Source organism: Panthera leo, chromosome C1, assembly GCF_018350215.1.
Source record: "Panthera leo isolate Ple1 chromosome C1, P.leo_Ple1_pat1.1, whole genome shotgun sequence".
Lineage (NCBI taxonomy): Eukaryota > Metazoa > Chordata > Mammalia > Carnivora > Felidae > Panthera > Panthera leo.
Genome location: NC_056686.1, coordinates 152,922,964 through 152,942,979, shown reverse-complemented (window position 1 = coordinate 152,942,979; position 20,016 = coordinate 152,922,964). Strand labels below are relative to the sequence as shown.

The 20,016-nt window shown below is 36.0% G+C and overlaps 1 protein-coding gene across 5 annotated transcripts in view; it reads left to right on the top strand.

Annotated features, from left to right (window-relative positions):
* The window catches only part of COBLL1 (cordon-bleu WH2 repeat protein like 1), a 168,396-nt gene extending 162,334 nt beyond the window's left edge, over positions 1-6,062 (top strand). For all 5 annotated transcript variants that reach the window (XM_042948988.1, XM_042948986.1, XM_042948985.1 and 2 more), the window contains one exon: positions 4,750-6,062. In XM_042948988.1, the coding sequence (XP_042804922.1) occupies positions 4,750-4,836 (87 nt within the window). In that variant the 3' untranslated portion in view covers positions 4,837-6,062. The remainder of the gene's footprint in view (positions 1-4,749) is intronic.
* Positions 6,063-20,016: the final 13,954 nt, after the last annotated feature.

Below are 20,016 nucleotides of genomic sequence, written 5' to 3'. Positions count from 1 at the left end.
CTGCTGTCAGGAGTGGAGGAAACACGAAGGAATAATTCAGGAGATTAGGTTTGAGTTTTGTCAAGTATTTGTAGAATCTGAATTTAGGTGCCAGGCAGAAAAAAAAAAAAAAGTTGGTGGTGTTGAGTACTGAAACTGGTATTTCACAGGTCACGACATTTATATTTTTGTGAGGAAATATGCCCACGCAAATAAACTGTACATTTTCACTTAAGAAAATAGTTCTCTTTCTAATCTTGTAAATTAAGGTTCAGTTTCAAGTCAGTCACTTCTGATCTAAAGCTTTCTCAATTCTGGGCACCTGGGTGACTCAGTTGGTAAGGCATCCGACTTCAGCTCAGGTCATGATCTCGCGATTTGTTAGTTTGAGCCCCACGTAGGACCCTGTGTTGAGAGCTCTGGAGCCTACTTCCAATTCTGTGTCTCCCTTTCTCTCTGTCCCTCCCCTGCTCATGTGCACGCACGCAGTCTCTCGCTCTCTCACTCTCTCAAAAAGAAATAAGCGTTAAAAAAATGTAAAGCTTTCTCAATTCAATATACTTGATAAGCATTTTTTAAGCAAAAAAGTACTAAACATTGTCCTAGATGCTGGGGATACAAAAATGAATAATACGAAGCCTCTGCCTTCTGGGTGTTCACAGCCTGGGACTGAGAAGCAGTGGCACATCAGGTCCACAGGAGAACCAAGTAGCTAGACAGAACATAACTGCAGTGCCTTTTCCTAAGTCCGTGGATATAGTAATCAGTTCCAATGGACTAATTGCAGAAAAGAGTGCATTAAGTTGGGAATGTCTTTTAGGCCAACAGAACTGTACAGGCAAGCAGCTGTGTGCTTGGTGATACGGGCTCTAAATTGGCAGTCTCTTCACTTATAAAATTCTCCTTGCTTCCAGAATGAGCTGGATGTGAATCAGCATAGAAAGCAGGCTCTAAATGATGATCCTATAATTGTATCCTGTTTATAAGTCATTACTTGAGGTTCCATCAAGTCTAAATTTTATCTCTCTCAGTAGGAGATTATCAATAGCCCTGAGTCTTTGTAGTGCCAGTTCCTGAATTTTGTTTAATAAAAATTCCTTAAGTAATCAATTTTTTTTTTTTGCACTAAAAATGAACACAGGGTCTAGTAAAGGTCACGGAACTGACACACTATGATCAGTATTTTCACTTCTAATTATACCCTAAAAAGGTGTGTGTTGTGTACCAGGACACATTTATAAGAATATTCATGAAATATTGTTTGTAATAGCTCTAAGTAAATATAACATTAATATCCAAAAACAGAATAAATAATATATTCAAAGAATGGATTATCAAACAACAGTAAGTTGGGCAAAGTACACCTAAACACAACAGGGTAAAGACCTATAAAAATATCTATGTGTAAAGTTTGACGGCATGCAAAACTAAATTATGTTATTTAACGATGCATGCGTAGGTGGCAATTATTTTTAAAAGCAAGGAAGTAATTATAAAAATCATGATAGGGTTACTTCCACAGGGAGAGAAAAGGCTTTGCTGGGGTTTGTAGGAGAAGGACAGGCAACACAATTTAAGAGGAAACTAAAAAACTAAGTAATCGAGATAAATGTTATCTTAATGCAAGATTTTTTAAATGTCTAAATGAAAGCAAAAACCTGTGATGAAGAAAATGTCAACATTTTAAATAAAGACAAGATCAGTAGGGAGCTGGAGCTATTCTCTTGGCCTGAGTGGTGGATTATATATACGTTTGTGTTTGTTTCCATCAGGTTGTTTATTTAAGTTCAGTGCACTCTCCTGTACATGTATTGTATTTCAAAAAATATATTGCAAAAGGAAGTAAAAATGGACACCAAAAGGCTCTGATTCCTTGTGATCTTTGCTTAAGTCCCATATTTCTATCCTGTACTGAACATTTCTCCTGGTTTGTTTTAAATTCTAACATTTCTTTTATAGAACAACAGTTATAGTGCCAAATAAAATCTTCAGTGATTTTGACAGTGGGCTTAGATTGTTCATCAGAAAATTGGCTCCAGGTTTGCCTATATTTTGGCACCCAAATGTTCAGTTTAACTCCAGGTACCAACCTGCCTTATGGCTCTGGTTCATACCCGAATAATTAACCTTCATTATAATAATTGGTTCACATTAGAACAATTATCTAGTTGATTGCTCTAGTGTAAATGTAGTCATGAACATGCCATGTTTTTTTTTTCATATTAAGATTTTTTTCCACACCTTATCCCTCTTTGACCCCCATGTAGTCACAGAATTGTCTTGTCTTCCTAGTTTTAATAAATCTAGTTTACTGTTTTATAAAATGTATTTGGCATAAAGATTTATATGTGAATCAGCAGATTGTTTTCAGAGAATATGAGATTAAGTAAACTATGATCATTTACTTGTGTTGATACAAGAACTTTCTGGCTACTTTTGGTTCCTGTTGATGCTTCAGTTACTAAAGGTCATTATACTATTACAAGTAGAATATACGTTTATGAAAATAAAGTGACAAATGGTATTTAGTAGTTGATATTAACCGTTTCCTCAGAATGTAAAATTTATCTTTGGCTCCATAAAAACCTGGAAGGAAGAAAGAAACCAGATAAGTCACCCAGAACTTATGGGATAAGTCGCCCAGAACTTACTGGCATTTTTATTTGTTTAATTGGTCTGCTTTTTACTCATACTTCCTTGTTTGGAATTTGTACAATCCGAGGGCTTCAGGTTGGCAGTTCTTTCCATATATATTAATCAATGACAGTTTTATAGCAAATTTTCCTTACAAGAATAAGAAAACTACAAGAATATTCCTGATATTCTTTAAACTTAAAGTTGAGACAGTCAAATAGTAGATGCTCATATTAGTAAATTCTTTAATGCTCATATTAGTAAATTCTTTAATGTTTAAAAGTTTTTAATCTTTAAAAAAATCTTTATCATAGGTGTCATATGTTCATTATTCAAAAAATTCAAGCAACACTCTTTTACTTTATAAATGTTTATAAGAAGTTATTGTATTCCATTCAAGAAATAATTCATTGATCTATACCGTGCCAGGCACGGCATTAAAATAGTCAAGGTTTCTGACCACACAGAATTTATAGACTAGTCTATAATAATGTCTTTTCATGCTTGAAAGTTTAGTATACAAATTTTTAAATATCAAATGAAATACCGTTTCCCCCTAAAGTAATTGCTCGTGATAGATTAAAGTGAAACCTTCCAGACCACTTTTGTAGTATATAAACATATTTAATTTTTCTGTACAAAAATAAACTCCTCTGTAAACCATTCATAAATATCTCTGATGTTTTCCATCTTGTTACACATACACATACACACTATTCTTTTTCAGACTATGGAGTATTTGATTATATGAATGAACCATAGTTTATTTGCTCCTTGTTGGTGGACATTTCACTAGATTCTAGTTTCTCCACTCTATAAATGGTGCTACAGTAAACATCTTTTATTTGTATTAGGGCCATTGGTATGTTTTTTAAATGCTTAAAACAAAATTTGTCTCTTTTTCTTACAAAGAATTATGACCACTGCAAATTTGGCAATAATTACAAAAATAATCCCTACACACTGAAACTTTTCGTGCCAAAGTTACATAATGAAAAGTCGTTACCTGTTTGTTGGCTATATTTGGAAAGGAACCCCACGTGAATACTAAACAAGGTGCAGGAGTTTTCCTTCCCCTGGTGGCAGCTTTTCTTTTAGCTGTTTTAGTGTCAACTACTCTACTCCATCCTGGATTCATAGTGAAGAAAGTTGATTCGTTTCGGTTACCAATCTTTGTTTTAGTAAAAGGCCATGAATGAAGCACTAGGAAATCAAATCCAAACTGAATTTGCCCATTTTATTTTCCCTTTCAGGAACTTACTCTGATGCAAGGCAGAATCTGTGGCCTTTTGTACTCCAGTTCTCTTGTGATAATGTTTGGTTAAGAATCTATTCAAATTATAACTAGACATTAACCATTTTTTAAAAGTATTGTCAAATTTTATGTATAATATTTCAAAATATTATACCTATTTACTATCCAGAATCCAGATGATTTTTTAAAACATTCTTCTAAATGTTAGAATTTCAAGCTATTTAGGAAATTCTTAGTGTATTTCATTCACTTACCATTTGTAAATAGGAGACTTTGCCATAGAATCTTGGAATTTCGGAGTTTATTTATTGGGAGGAAGAAAACTACTTTTCATTCTGCAATTGTTTTGACATAACACTCTTAGATTTGACTTTTTTAGCCCTTCAAATGACAGCATTTTAAAAACCAAAGCTGTATTTTCTTATAAACAAGGAGTACCTGGGGAGGGGAATGTCAAGTTAATATATACCATCAATACAAAAATTCTTTGTGTTGTGGAATTCGCTTTATTTTTCTACATTTTCCAAGGCAGCTTTGAGGAGCCAGAATTAACCTAGCAAAAAATGCTCTTCAACAGCTTGGCCTGCAGTCTGTTTGTGCTCTTGTCCTTTGAGTTGATTTGGTAATTTTGTGAAGGCTAAGATGTGTTAATGGATTATTTAACTTGTTTGTTGTGGAAATAACAACTCTCTTATTTTTAATTTTATGGTAGAGTGAACATTTATTCTTAATCATTTGTGATTTATTGAATACGGAACACTAAATATTATCGCTTACAATTATACAGAAGTTCAAATGTGGTAATTGTTGAAAACTGAAAATTAGAGAGCTGTGCCATTTTCACTTGATGGGTGCAAACTGTGCTTCTTTCTTTCTCTTAGGTTACTGTTCCATCAAATACAATATCTGTGAATGGAAGGTCAAGACTCAGCCATTCCATGTCCCCTGATGCCCAGGATGGCCATTAAATGTGCCCTGTCACAATGCACTTCACGAACACCGCTATTTCACAGGACAATGTCATGCTGATGGAGAATGTTGGCCAATGTATATCCAGATGTACACTAATATATTGTCTATTAAAGTGTAAGAATTTGTGCTGTGGCTTTTAATGCCAAAAGAAGAATTACAGAATTTATAAGTTATAATATTTTGGGCCTTTTTTTTTTTTTTTTTTTTTTTTTTGCCTTAAAAGCTGACTATGCTGCTTTAGAACTTTAAGACAAGGTGTTAATGACTTTCATTTTTCTCAAATGAGACATCGTCACCTTTTGTGGATTTCACTTACTGACACATTCTCTACAATGGTGACTTAGACAAAAGAATAAATTAAGATTCATAGACTTGTATTTGTGTGACACATAAATAGGTAGGCAAATGTAGATCTGACATTTGCTGCCTCAATGTTACAGTTTAATTGGAAATGTTTATAAGTTATATTAAAGTGTATTTTGGCTGAAAGTATGATCTAGAGATCTAAGAATATCAAATAAGTATATTTGGTTCGACAGTTCATTTAAATGATGAATCACTTAGTGTGCAAGCCTTATCTTGTGTGTTCTTTATGTAATTATAAAATCAATGTCAAATTTATGGGAAGCTTATAATATTTTAATATTTTATTAACATGGAACATTTGTTTTTTTTAATCTTTAGAACTTAAATTGCACAAGGAACATTTTAAATATTTTTTTTGTATATAATCATGGCATTGTTGTCACACAGATATTATATATTTTATGTGCCAGAAGCCTTAGAAATCGTATGAAAATGTTGGTCTATATTGACAGTTATTTCACATTTGATATGTAGTGAGGAATAGGGGTTAGTATATGTCCATATTGGAGAACTTCAAAGACTACTTGGAGGTTCCAGAAATCTTTGTTTTAATTAGAATAAAATGATAAAATCATTATGTAGCTCAGATGCTAATATTCTAAATAATATATATATATACATTAAAGCTAAAACTATTAAGCCAAACAATGCCTAATTTGTTGGCTTATAACTGTATTGGAGTCTAGAGCTCATTCATGTTCTAGTCCTACTTTAAGAATCTAATTGCTCATTTATTCTCAAAGCTTTGTCAAACAAGTTGATGTTAAGTTGGTTTTCACTAAAGCTCTTGGGATGTCTGCCTCTTTGGACGATATGTTGATTTTTTCAATGTTTAATAAAAGCAAGTTATACGTTTGGTTTGTGTCAACCAGCATATTTATGAATTTCACCCGACAACCGTATCTTTATCAGCCAGTAAACAAGTCATAGTAAAACCTATCATTCATCAGGGCTCTCTAGTGTACATGTGAGCCCATACAAACTCCAAAGTGCACAATCTAAGCATCTAACATGCTTAGACTAGTTCCTGATACATGGCAGATACACATTAAATGTTAAATGTTACTGTTATTTCCTTAAATCAGACTTGAAGAGACCCTAATATATGGAAACTTATGTTGTTATAAACCAGTAGGGAAAGGAGTGACTTTTTAAAAAATTGTTTGAATATCCCCTTGGAAAAAAATTAATTCGGATCCCTACTTCAAATCATAAACAAGTATATTTGAGTTGGATTAAAGACGACTTTTAAAAGTAATATTTTAAAACTTAAGTGAATATATTCAACATTTTTTCAGACCTTAGCATGGGAAAAATTATTTAAATAAGACACAAAGGGACAGTCGTAAAAGATGTAAATTTAAATATATTAAAATTTAAGACACATGCACATTAAGTACTATAAAAGTGAAAACATAAGCCACAAGAATGTTAATATATATATTATACATATAATATATATGCTATAAAAATTCCTAAATCTCATGAAATACTACAATAGAAATATGCACATGCTGCAAAAACAAAAATATTTCTAAATTTTTTTAATGTTTATTTTTGAGAGAGAGAGGCAGAGTGAGAGCGGGGGAAGGACAGAGAGAGACAGAGACACAGAATCCGAAGCAGGCTCCAGCCTCTGAGCTGTCAGCACAAAGCCCAACGTGGGGCTTGAACTCACGAGCTGTGAGATCGTGACCTGAGCCAAAGTTGGACACTTCACCGAATGAGCCACACAGGTGCCCCCACGAAAGGTAGGTTTCTTACAAGAGTGAATCTGAAAGGCCAGAAACATATGGGAAAAATACTGTTCACTACTCAAGGAAGTTTTAGTTAAAAACATAAGGATGTACTATATCACACCCATCAAATTAGCAACAATGTAAGTTTCAAAATAGCAAGTGTTGTCAAGGACAGCAAAGCAGTGGAACTCTCGCTGTTGGTGGGAAAATACACTGGCACAACCATCAAATTTACCATAGCGAATAAAGACTTATTACCATGTTACCTTTAAAAAGTACTTATGCATGTGCATAAGGAGACATGAACAAAAATGGTCATGGCAGCCTTGCGTATAACAGCTGAGGGGAGTCCCAACTGGCACTCAACATTGATCGTACATTCATATGATAGCCTTCTGTACAACAGTCAAAATGTGCAAACCAGAGTTATGCATGTCAACATGGATGCTGCTCAAAAATGAACAAGAAAAGCAGGTTGTGGAGCACTGCATGTTTTCTGATACGAGTTATATGCAAAATGATAACCATATATTACAGCTGTATGCATAAGGTTTGCTAGTGGGTACCAAGAAATGAGTGCTGGGTTGGGGAGATTTACAGGTGTCATCAATTATGTTTGTAGTATTTTATTTTCTAAACTGCAGTTTGAAAACAAGTACATTTGACCCTTGAATAACATGGGGATTCGGAGAGCCAATCCCCCACACAGTCGAAAATCCACATGTAACTTTGAGCTCCCTCAAATCTTCATAGCCTGCTGTTGACTGGAAGCCTCACTGGTAACATATACAGTTGATTAACACATATTTTGTATGTTAGATGTATTATATACTGTAATTTTACAATAAAGCCAAAGAAAAGAAAATGTTACTAAGAAAAGCATAAGGAAGAGAATACGTTTACAGTACTATACTGATAAAAATCCACATAAGAGTGGGCCCAAGCAATTCAAACCCATTTGTCAAGGGTCAACTGTACTTTTATGACTCCAGATTTTAGCATACTTGAAGAAGTTCTTAATTAAAATATTTGTTAAAGATCACATAGTACTTAAGGGGCTATATGTATGAACCATTAATACACTTACATTCTGAAAAGACGGCATTATCCACACTGTTTCAGGAGAAAAACATGCTCACCTCTCCACTTGATTGGGAAAGAAATTTGAGACAGGTAGTTTTCACCAGCCATATCCTCAAGTAATAGCAGAAGTAAGATACAGAAACCAATCTGAAACCAATTTTCTAGTTTCATATTTAATGTTGGGCACCTAGGCATTTTGCTTTTGCTTTCCCCGATCAGGCTATTTCTTTATACTACATATTTTTAAATTATCCACATTCTACATAAATCATAGAATACAAAATGAAATACTCTCTTCTCTGCTCCAGCATCCCACTCCCCTCTCCAGAGATAACCACTGTTAATGTTTTGATATAAATCCCTCTATAGACACATTTGTATCCAATACGTTTATACACAATACAGATAGGTGTATTTATACCCAATACAAATATTTATATCAAATACATTCATGTTTTTGTTTTTGTTTTTGTTTTTTTTGTTTTTTTCTTGTCATTACTGTTTTCAGCATTAAAAAGGCACTCTAATACCATTTAGCAAGTTCCCTTTTACACCAGCAGAGTTCTGGAAGAAATGTTTGCACACAGAGACTTACCCTATCATATTTCAGTTCACATTTCTCCTATTGACTTGTTTCTTGCTGTGGTACACAGTTCTACCTAAAGTCAAGATACCTAGGCTCAGATCACGCGTCTGCCACATCCAAGTTATGGGATCTTGGGCAAATTATTTTCTCTGTGCCTCATTTTAACCTCTGAAAAGCTGCATTAACAAAATACCTTCCTCATGAGATTGTAAGGAATAAATGAATTTTAAAAGAGTTTGGCACACAATTTATTTTTTAAAGCTATTTATTTTTAGTACTATTAGTGAACAGGTATTATTTATCTAATATATTCCCCATCCTTCTGAAGGGTGACCCTCCCTCCCATTTTAAGGCCCAATCTAGCCTTGACCCCCAGGTATTGGCAACAGGACCCATACTCTGCCACCTGATCCCAGTCCTTAAATGACACCAGGCTTTTTTCTTGAGACCTGAAGTTTGAAACCAAAAGAGTTCAACTGACACAATTATTTGTCTTGTGCCAGTTCATTTCCTACCCACTACCAGTAGGGACAATAAATGTAAAAAGAGCTGAGAATCAAACTCATCATTTTTACTATCTATGGATTCCGATAAAGAAAAACCTTGCAATTAGAGGTCACAATGAAGATTTCTATGGGCAGAATGTTTTCTTCTTCAGTCACTGTTGATGTAAACATAGCTCATTTATTTGGCACTTTAGTTATACATAATTTTTATATTATTGACCTACTATGGAACAAAACAGTACACAAAGAGACTGCTACTTTACAAAGGTCAGACAAGTGGCAGATTCCCACCTCTAGTTTTCAGTATGCACTTTCTGATTGCCAAACTTTGCAAACCATGAAGAAAATGTGCTAGGCTTTAGGGGACACCAACATAGTAATCTACTTCTTCTGGATCTTTAGTTGGTCTTCCTTTTCAGTGTCGCCACTTTCTTATAAGGTTTCGTTTTTCACACCTCAGACTCTTCACATGGATGGGTATATTTTGTTTATGGCAAGTATAATGCCACCATGTGCTCCCTCCAAAGAACTTTTCTGACAGGTATTTTGAGAGAAATTGTGAAACACTCCAGTAATTTGTGTGGAACTGTTGGCATTTCTGCTTCACAAACTGGAGAAATTTATTTGGAAGTCTTGCAAATTTCTCCTCTTGGAGAAAGAAAAGTGCTACAATTCCAAACTTAGAGTTTTCAAAACAAGCAATTTCTTTACTTTCCAATTTATTCTTATGTTCCTACCCACCCTTGTTCCTCGTGGTAGACCATCATGGTGGCCCCAATTCTTTATCTCACCTGCATCCACACCTTTTGCTCTTTGTGCTTTCTCTCACTAAAGAGACAAAGCCATTTCCCTCCCCTCAGAAGTAGGTTCTGTGACTAATACAATGAGGTGAAAATGACTGCACCAGTTCAGATTTCTGCATGAGCTTGCGTGCTTCTCCCTGTGCGTGTAAAGTCACTCTGAGAAAGCCATCTCTGAGCTTGCTGGATGGTCCTCAGAAGAGAATGACGTGCGTGGAGCAGAGCTACCAACTAAGGCCAGCCTAGAGCTTCTCTAGCAACTCCAGCCAAGATCGACAGGGCCACTTGGCCACCACCACTCCCCCCGTCCCCCCCCAACTGACGCTGATGTGTGAACCATAAATGCTACCCATGAGCGAGGCCTCAGGTTCATGATTGGTGGGTATACAGAATTAATGTGGCAATAGATGCAATACATACTCTTAAGCAAACTCATACACATATGACTTTAACACTAGTCATAAATTCATTCAATCTGTTTAGGTCCACATACCCTATTTTCCCCAGAGTCCTCACAGACTATTTTAGTTACTAAGTCCAACACAAATATACCTCAGACACTCTCTAACTCCCAACTAGCTCAAAAACAATTCTAGCTTAACCATTCCTTTATTATTTATGGTGCAGAAATACTTTCTCCCTTTCTCTATCTTTCTCTCTCATTTTATCCTCAGACCTGTGAGCATGAGAGCCCAAATATCAAAGAGATCCACAGGCCCCTCAAAAGCTCTCTGGACTCATCTATTTCACAAAGTTTCCAGACAAAAATACAGATTTCCCAGTGAAATTTGAATTTCAGATAAATAACGAATTACTTTTCAGTATAAGTATGTCCCATGCAACATTTGGGTTATACTTACACTAAAAAAATTTAATAATTTATCTGAAATTCAAATTTAACTAGATGTCTTGTGTGTTTCTTTGCTAAATCTGGCAACCCTACCATTTCATGAAAATTTGGAAGGAGTAAATGCAAGCAAGAAGGAGTATGTACCCTGCGGGGGAAAAGAGAAAGGGCAGCCCTAGCCCTAAGTCAAGAAACCAAGAAGTGGCATTATGGAAAAGAGTAGCCCAATCTATGTTTTCTTCGATAGTTCACCATCTGAAAAACTCTCCTATAATGAATGGGGAAAAAAAGGTTCATTAAAGAGTTCACAGTGAAGTAACCCTTTGGGTGACTTCCTCCCCACCCCCCCTTTTGGGTGACTTCTGTTGGTGGGTTTTAGATACCTTCAAATCATCAGGAAGTTATATGCATAACAATTCTAAAGTCCTCATTAACCTCTGCATTATTTTTATGATAATTGTTAGAACAATTGTTAAATCTAGGTGGGAGGTATGTGAATTATACATGACTTTCACTTTTCCTGTATGTTGAAATTATTAATACTAGAGATGGAAAATGAATTTTTGAGATACTCCTATTACAGCAACCAGCTGCACTATACACCCATGGGGATGAGAGATTTAATTTTGGGTCATTTGTTTCCCTTTCACCAATTAAGAATTTTAGGCAGGGGCACCTGGGTGGCTCCGTCGGTTGAGCCTCTGACTTTGGCTCAGGCCATGATCTCACAGTCTATGAATTCAAACCCCACGTCGGGCTCTGTGCTGATAGCTCAGAGCCTGGAGCCTGCTTTGGATTCTGTGTCTCCCTCTCTCCCTGTCCCCACTCACGCTGTCTCTGTCTCTCAAAAATGAATAAACGTTAAAAAAATTTTTTTACGCAAGTCAGGGGAGATGATAGAATGCAAGTATTCATTTGACAAGAGCAACTTGCTGTTAGTAAAGTTTATTATTGAAGAGTTAGATGGTTAAGTCTTAAAACCATGCACTCCAAGGTGTGATTAAACACAGCATTATTTGTAAGAGGGAGGAGAGAAATTAGGAAAATCAAATGTGTTAAGTACCACCTGTGCACCACTAATCTGCTAGATGATCTTTGAGGTAAATTTTATCATCCCATTTTACACATCAGCTGAAAGCATCTAAGGAATTCCCTCCCCTAAGGTGGTGCTGAGGTTAAAAACAGATATTTGAATGGGTGACGGGCATTGAGGAGGGCACTTGTCAGGATGAGCACTGGGTGTTGTACGTAAGCGACGAATCGCAGGAATCTACCCTTGAAACCAAGAGCACACTGCATACACTGTATGTTAGCTAACTTGACAATAAATTATATTAAAAAATAAAATAAAATAAATACTTCTGGTTTATCACTAGAAAATGAGCAACAACAACAACAAACCCAGATATTTGATTCCATGGCCCTCATTTTTTGCACTATACTCTGCTGCCTTTTTCCAGTCATAAATTTGTATTTGAATAATCAATCACCACCAAGTTGGTTTTTTTTTCTTTACAACAACTTATCTTTTCTAGAATACATCCCTAGAGCCTTTGTAACCTGACCTCTAGTGCCTAAAATTGGGAAAAATCAAAATGAAGTACCAATATTTTTTGAGAACAATTATTCTGCCATTTTGAAACTAGAAGGACGGCTGTTAATTTGTACTAGATGGTGTGACTCATCTGAACTAAATATTAATTGAACACCTCGTAGAACTGTGAGAGGTACTTTAGAAGAGAATGGCCCTTGCCCTCAAGGAGTTTAGAATCTAAGCCAGAGAGATTGGCACAGGGGTAGAAATATGGAGTAATACAATTCAACAGTGCAGGAGATGTCCCAAAAGAAGATCTGTTAGATATAAGAGGCAGTGAAGTCTTTATGATATAAAGAAGGATCATGATCTCGACTTCCAAAGATGGGTAGGAGCTGGTAATCTAAATACAGGAAGCTGTCCAAGCTGGAAATGTGAGCATAGACTCTGAGAGTCGTATGCATATGGTGAGTTTTGTTAACAGAGCTTCCATTATTCGAGAGTGCAAGTTTGTTCATTTATTCAATGAGCATTTGTTGACCATTTTCTTTCTACCAGGCACTAAGCAAAGTGATAAGGAAACAAAGATAACTAAGACACAATTATAGTCTCTAAGAATTATAAACTAGTGAGAGTTCATGAAACATAAAAGAAAAAGCTGCTAGAAATTTATGTTGCCCATTTTCCCACTAGGTCATTTGTCTCTTTCTTTTTGATTTTTGGGAATTTTTCATATATTCTTGATACTAGCCATTGTTCATTACATGCATTGCAAATATCTTTTTCATACTTGTGGTTTATTGTTTCCTATTCTTTAAGTCGTATTTTTAATGAAAACATCTTATCAAAGTGCTTGAGCATATTAGTACTTTCTTTTATGGTTAGGATTTTTTTTAATCATCTTTAAAAAATCCTTCCCTACCTTAAGGTCAGAAAAGGGTATTCACTGGCATTTTTTTTCTGAAAACAGTAAAGTTATCAAGGTCTGAATGCATTTGAAGTTGATTTTTTGTATGGTGTGAGACAGCAATCTATTTTCTGTTTTGCCATCTGTAAGAAGAGTTTGTATTTTCATGTCTATTTGTTAAATGACCATGCCTTTCCCCAGGGACCTGCCACACCGTGTCCACCATTTTTGAAGTTCCCTTAATGAATGAGTCTCTTTGGGGGCTCATTTCTCTTCTTCTGTCGGTCAAGATGTGTATTGCTGCACTGATATCACACTCTTTTCATTACTATAGCTTTATAACAAGCCTTCATATATTGAAGGAGAGTTACACCTTTTTCTTCTCCTTCAGAAATGTGCTGGCCATTCTTGACTCTGCTCTTCCATTTAAATTTTAGAATACACTTGTTAAGCTTTGCAATACAAGAATGGGAATTTTACAGAAGAGTTGATGTGTCTGGCTAATAAACATGAAAAATAGTTCAGCTTCATCAGTAATCGAGGGAATCCACATCAAAACCACAAGGAGATACCATTTGAACCTACTGGCATAAATGCAGAAGTTTAACAACAACACTAAGTTGTGGAAAGGATAGACCAACAGACTCTCTTTTCCACTGCCATTGGGAGTGTAAATTGGTACAAATACTTCGCAAAACAGAATGGAATTATACAATGTTTAACATTTGCATATACCCTTTTACCTCTCTAGATCCAGTGTCCAGCCTTCTCCATCCTTCTCTGTGTTCTTAGAAGCTGGTCTTTGTAGACTTTCATCAGCAGGTTCTCTTGCATTCTGGCTTCTGGTTGGGTTCAGCCAATGGGAGATCCTGGCACAACACTGGACAGAAGGGTACAGAGTGAGGTCAGGGTTTTCAGTGAGATCAGCTCCCTTTCTGCCAGACTGTTTGGCTGAAAAAAGCGAGACCTCTGTTGGGCAATCCCCCTCCTAAAGCTGCAGCTGCCCCTTTTAGGCTTGAATAATCACTTCCTCCCCTTGCCTCTTCAGGGACAGAGATTGTTATGGCTCCTGCCCTTGCTAGTTCTAGGGTGCTTCATCATCCCATAATAGCTCCTTTCTTAAACTTTCCTCAATTACACAATTTGATCTTGTTCATGCCAGGATCCTTATTGGTACAGTCTAAAACTCAACAATTCCAATGTCGGGCATATACCCAAGAGAAACCAGAGCAGGAATGCTTTCCAGGAGACATGTTTAAGAATGTCTGCAATACACTTTGCACACTTTAGTAATGTCCAAAAAAAAAAAAAAAAAAAAAAAAGGAATAACTCCAAAGCCAATTGTGATATGTTTGCCCAATAAAGTCTCATACAAAAGTGAAAATTGATTAGCTATAACTACATACAATAACACAAATGAGTCTTAGTAACCAAATGTTAAAGAGAAAAAAATTGACGCAAGCTGTAGATGGCAATAGATAGCATAATAATCTTTTTATAAAATTAAAGGCCTACTATTTATATGTACATATACGTGCTAAAACTTTTAAAACGTGAGGCATGAAAAACACCAAATTTAGAACAATGGTTACCTCTGAGAGGGAGAAAGAAGGGATTAGGGAAGGCAAGGAGCACATGGTAAATTACTGGTAATATTTTATTATTCTATTCTATGAATTGGATGATGGATCCCAGGGTTAAAATTAGCTAATAAAATGGCTAAATAAAAACAAATGTGTCCTTAATTACTGTTAAAAATCAGGTTTAGAAACTCTGGAATTCGAGGCTAAGATTTTAAGGTTTATTCTCTAAATAATGTCCTGAAGTTTTTGAGCAGAAAGATGATGTGATTATACACTGAAGTTAATCTGTCAGAAGTGGACAAAAGCAGAAACTCAGAAGTTAATGATCCTTTGCCCAAATCCAAGTGTGAAATGATGGCATGCAGGCCCTAGAGTCATGGCAGTGGCCTCAGAAGAGAAGAGGAAAGAAAGAGAGGCAGGGCTAACAATCGATAATATTTTTGGCGGAAACATAGGAAGCGAAAACAGGAGAGGTCTAAAATATGGGCCAAGAGTTAATAATCCAGAATAGACTTTCCAAACCAGAATTTGTGAATTTTAAATATTGTCTGTTAAGGAGATATGAAGAATTTTAGATCATTTGATGCTGTATTGGTTAAAAGTGTACTGAATGCCTCCATGTCTTAGGAAGAGTCCCAGTCCTTACGATTTACTGGGAACTGAACACAAGAGCAAAGCTGTGACATTCTAAGTCACTTTTGTTTTTTGTTTTGTTTTTTTTTATTTTTATTATTTATTTTTTTATTTTTTTGAGAACAAGCAAGCGGGGGAGGGGCAGTCAGAGAGGGAGACAGAAGATCCAAAGCAAGTGAGCTCTGTGCTGAGAGCAGAGTGCCTGATGCAGGGCTAGAACTCAGGAACTGTGAGATCATGACCTGAGCTAAAGTCTGACACTTTGACTGAGCCACCCAGGTACCCCCACTGTTGGCTTTTAGCTACATCTGTAAGATCAGTTATATCTATCTGATAACATCCAAGTTTCTCTTTTTCTTTTTTCGTATATTTGTTTTTATAAAAGTGAGAAGAGTATCATTAAGAGATATAAAGAGACATCCTAGCTAAAAAGGTTAAAGAAACCCTCTTTCAAATAATAATGTGAGCTATCTCTGCTTACATGTCTGTCATTTTAAATTCAGAATACATTTCTATAACCAATATTTCTCTTAAATATTTAAATGACACCCTATCTTTTGCATTCAATAAAAATAACAAATCTTATTAGTGAATTCGATCTGGTGGGTTGAGTTGTTAATCCCAGTACTCTATTTATACAATTATTTTTCAGGTTTATTTCCTATTTTTATCTTGTCCTTCAACTGCGGTATAGTTCAGGGTTACCTATTTTTAGTGCACTCAAGCACCACAGGGTGGAATCGCTTTAACACCTCACTATATAACCAAGGCAGTCCTGGACTGCCGCTCCCTGCCTTGCAGGCAGCCTATGTTTTTATTATCTGTCTTCTACCTTAAAGGGTAAGTCCAAAATTTCCTATTCGCCCATCATAAGGAATATCCATGTTATTACAAGAAGAAAAAAAAAGTCAATAAAATATTTGACTACCCCTCTATTTCGGAAGAGACCTCAAAAACCTTGTCTAAAAAATGATAAGACATTTAATACAAGTGTTGAAGGTAATGTGAATAATTTTTAGCAACTCGGGGGGTTTGGCCTCACTTTTTGTCCAGTCTTGATTTTGGGAACCCTAATATGAGAATCCTGTTGTTTTATTTTTTAAGAAGAGAAAATCAGAGAAATAAGCTTGACTTATTGAAGATACTTTTGACAGCTTTCTTCTCTTTTTTAAATCCTTGTCTGGATGAGCTGTCTATGGAACAAGCTGACATTCGTTTAACTCTGAATTTAAAATTTGCCTCAAACACCTTTGATATCTGAGTAGCGGCCAAAATGCCAAGTATGTTTAGGATTATCTGGTTAATATTTTTGCATATTATCCAAATCAGCTCCCTTCTAGAAGGCTGAGCCGTGGGATGAGAAGAAGAAAAGAAATGAATATGCAACGATGACACAGAGTTGTGGAGAGAGAGAACAGTGGTTGGGTGAATGGGAATGTGTGTTTCCTCCTTCGTAGCCATCAGGCTGTCAATGCCATCTGTTGCATAATGTGAGGAACAACTGAGTGTTCCTCTTCAACAAACACTGGCAGTTGGTCTTTTCATTTCTTCCCAGAAGTACTTGCCTTTATCAGGACAAAGGTCTCTGGAGCATCACAGAGATTTTTGCTTTAAGGAATGTAGCAAAACGAAGTTAGGATTGCTTTCTTAAAACTTTAAGTGGTCATAAAGAAATGAGAAGGAAAATGGAAAAACAAATTATTTCCAGGGTGTCTGTCCAACACAATGTTCCTGATGTGAAATTCCGCTTGCCACTCACTTGAAAGGGTATGATTTACCCTAAAAACATCAAAGATTTTGAGACTCAGTCACCAGGATGTGGGATATCAAAGTGAAGTGTGGTTTTACCTGTTTGCAATAGAAGAAAATGACCCATGAACATCTACTTAGAGAGATATTACATGAGTGTTATATTATTCACACTGTACTTCCCTTAGCACTCAGTGTAAGTCTAGTTTAAAGTTATAAAGTTATTCAATTAGTTATTTAATGACTATTTCCCCCTGCTAACCTTTATTCTCTAGGAAGGCAGAACCATATCTATTATGTTTATCCCCCATCTGTAATCCATAATGCATAATAATGCCAACAACAGCTAGCATTTATTTTGTCTTTAACCATATGCTCTTCTAATATTTTTTTTAAATGTTTATTTATTATTGAGAGAGACAGAGCACAAGCATGGGAGGGGCAGAGCGAGAAGGAGACACAGAATCCGAAGCAGGCTCCAGACTCTGAGCTGTCAACACAGAGCCCGATGCAGGGCTTGAACCCACAGATGGTGAGATCATGACCTGAGCCGAAGTCGGACACTTAACCAACCGAACCACCCAGGCGTTCTACCATATGCTCTTCTAAATGCTTTATCAATATTAATCACTTAATCTATAACAATAGGTATTAATTATTACTCCCATCTTACAAATTACCCAAGATCACGTATCTGATAAATAGAAAACCAGAACATAAACCCAGGTACTCTAAGTCCAGAGTCCTCCTTCTTCCATACCACCTGTCATATTAGGCATGAGATATAAATATTTTTGAAAGAATGAATGAGAAATTCAGTAAACTCCTTTTTTTTAGCTTGCCTAAGTGAGAAATACATCATTTATTTTTTTCTTCTACTCTCTCATGAGAAATATTGATCCACGTCCCTACAAAGGGGGGACTATTTTGTAAGAAAATAGTGGTAGCCAATAGTATTGATGGCATAATAACATGACAATGACCAAGCTTCGATCTCCATAAAACTATTGCAGAATTCCCTCAATTCAAAAAAAAAAAAAAAATCAAGGAAGTTTAGGTTATTTAGATTAAATTTGCTCGAAGTTGTCTTGATTTACATTTAAACACATTGTGCCATAAATACACATAAGTACATTAGAAAGCAGAGAATCTTTCAAAGCCTTTGTAAAAAGGGCTTACAAATTTAGAAATTCCTTTAAGTGAATTCATCTATTGAATTTAAAAACTTTCATTAAGTGTACAGTCTGTAAAAGTGCCATAGATTCTACTTACTCCACTTCTCCCCAAGGCCTTTATTATTCCTTCCATAGAATAGGATCACTGAACGGCCACTTTCTCCAAATTTGTATTCACTGTGTATTTTAAGCTTGGCTTGACTATTGCTTGTCTCTATTTTAATATGCTTCCACAAAGGAACACATTTCACTGATTCACAAATAATAGAATTCTTTATGAATCATAAGGAGTAACAGATATGTGTATTAGTAAATATATTTGCTTGTTCCCAAATTCGACTTCATGATAAAAGTGCAGTAACATTTAAGGAGGAGAGATTTTATTGCTTTTGTTAGAATCAATTTCTTTCGTGAGAGCAAAGGGTCTTGAGCAAGGCAGTGAGGTCTGTATTCGGGGCCACAACACCAGAGAGGTGGGTCCCAGTCTCGATAATGCCATCAATTCACCGGGAGAGCCTATCCAAGCCACTTAACTTCTCAGAGTCTCAGTTCCTTCATTGGCAACACTAATATTCCATGGATTGACCCTTGTCTCTTCTAGAAAACATATGTTATAATGAATCATCACACCAGTACTGTGAATTTAATAGTAACATGTTTTAAAGTAGCCATAAAGAGTGGGGGCACCTGTCCTTTCTTGAAATCTAGATTACATCTAAGTGATATTGTTTCTCTATGAAGAAATAGAATGAGCTATGGTGAGGTGACTTGTGTAAATGATCTCATTCGGGAGGCACCGAGGGGACAGAGACTTGTCATTGCCAAGTAAGTCACATTTAAATTCCCTCAAGCCTTGAGAAATAATGTGAGGGAAAGAGCGAAAATAGCACAGTCATTCCTTTGGACCAAGTCGACTCCTAGGCCTCCTGAGAGCGGCACAGCTGTGTATTCATCTATATGCAAAGAGAAATAATAAGAATCATCTATATTTGGCACATGGAGCTTTTCTATATACCAGTGCACTCATCTATTAATATATTTTATGCTGAGCCTTTCGGTAAGGAAAGATCCACCATGCACACTGCCTCATGCACAGCTACAGACACATATTGAAGATGCTTTTTTTCCCCTGAAATACAGAAAATTGCAAGAGCACACAGCCACACGAAACCAACTAGAATGAAACTGGAGGCAGCTGTATCTGATTGAAACCGTAGAGAGAATTGAGATTGACAGAGTTGCAGGGCTAGGAGGTTAATGAGTCCATAGTCCTGCCTCCAGGCAGAACTGTCCTGAACCATTCCAGGCAAATGACAGCTCAGCCTCTTGGAACAAAAAAAAAAAAAAAAAAAAAAAAAAAAAAGACAGAAAGAAAGAAACCTTCATAACGTGCTTCAGTAACGTATTCCATTGTCTAAATGTCCTTATCCTCATGAAGTTCTGAGAGAAATCTAAGTCCACACTCTTCTCTGTTTAATCTCCATGTTGACAGATACATAGAATAATAAATTGACAGAAATGTCAAAGATGATGAGAGCCTTAGAGACGGGTCACTGGATTGGTTATCATCACCTTTCCAGAGACCTCGGACGAGAAAATAATTAGCAAGCCCATGGACTGTGGTTCTAGTTACAGTAAAAGTAGAGGTCCAACTGTTTGTTTTTTTTT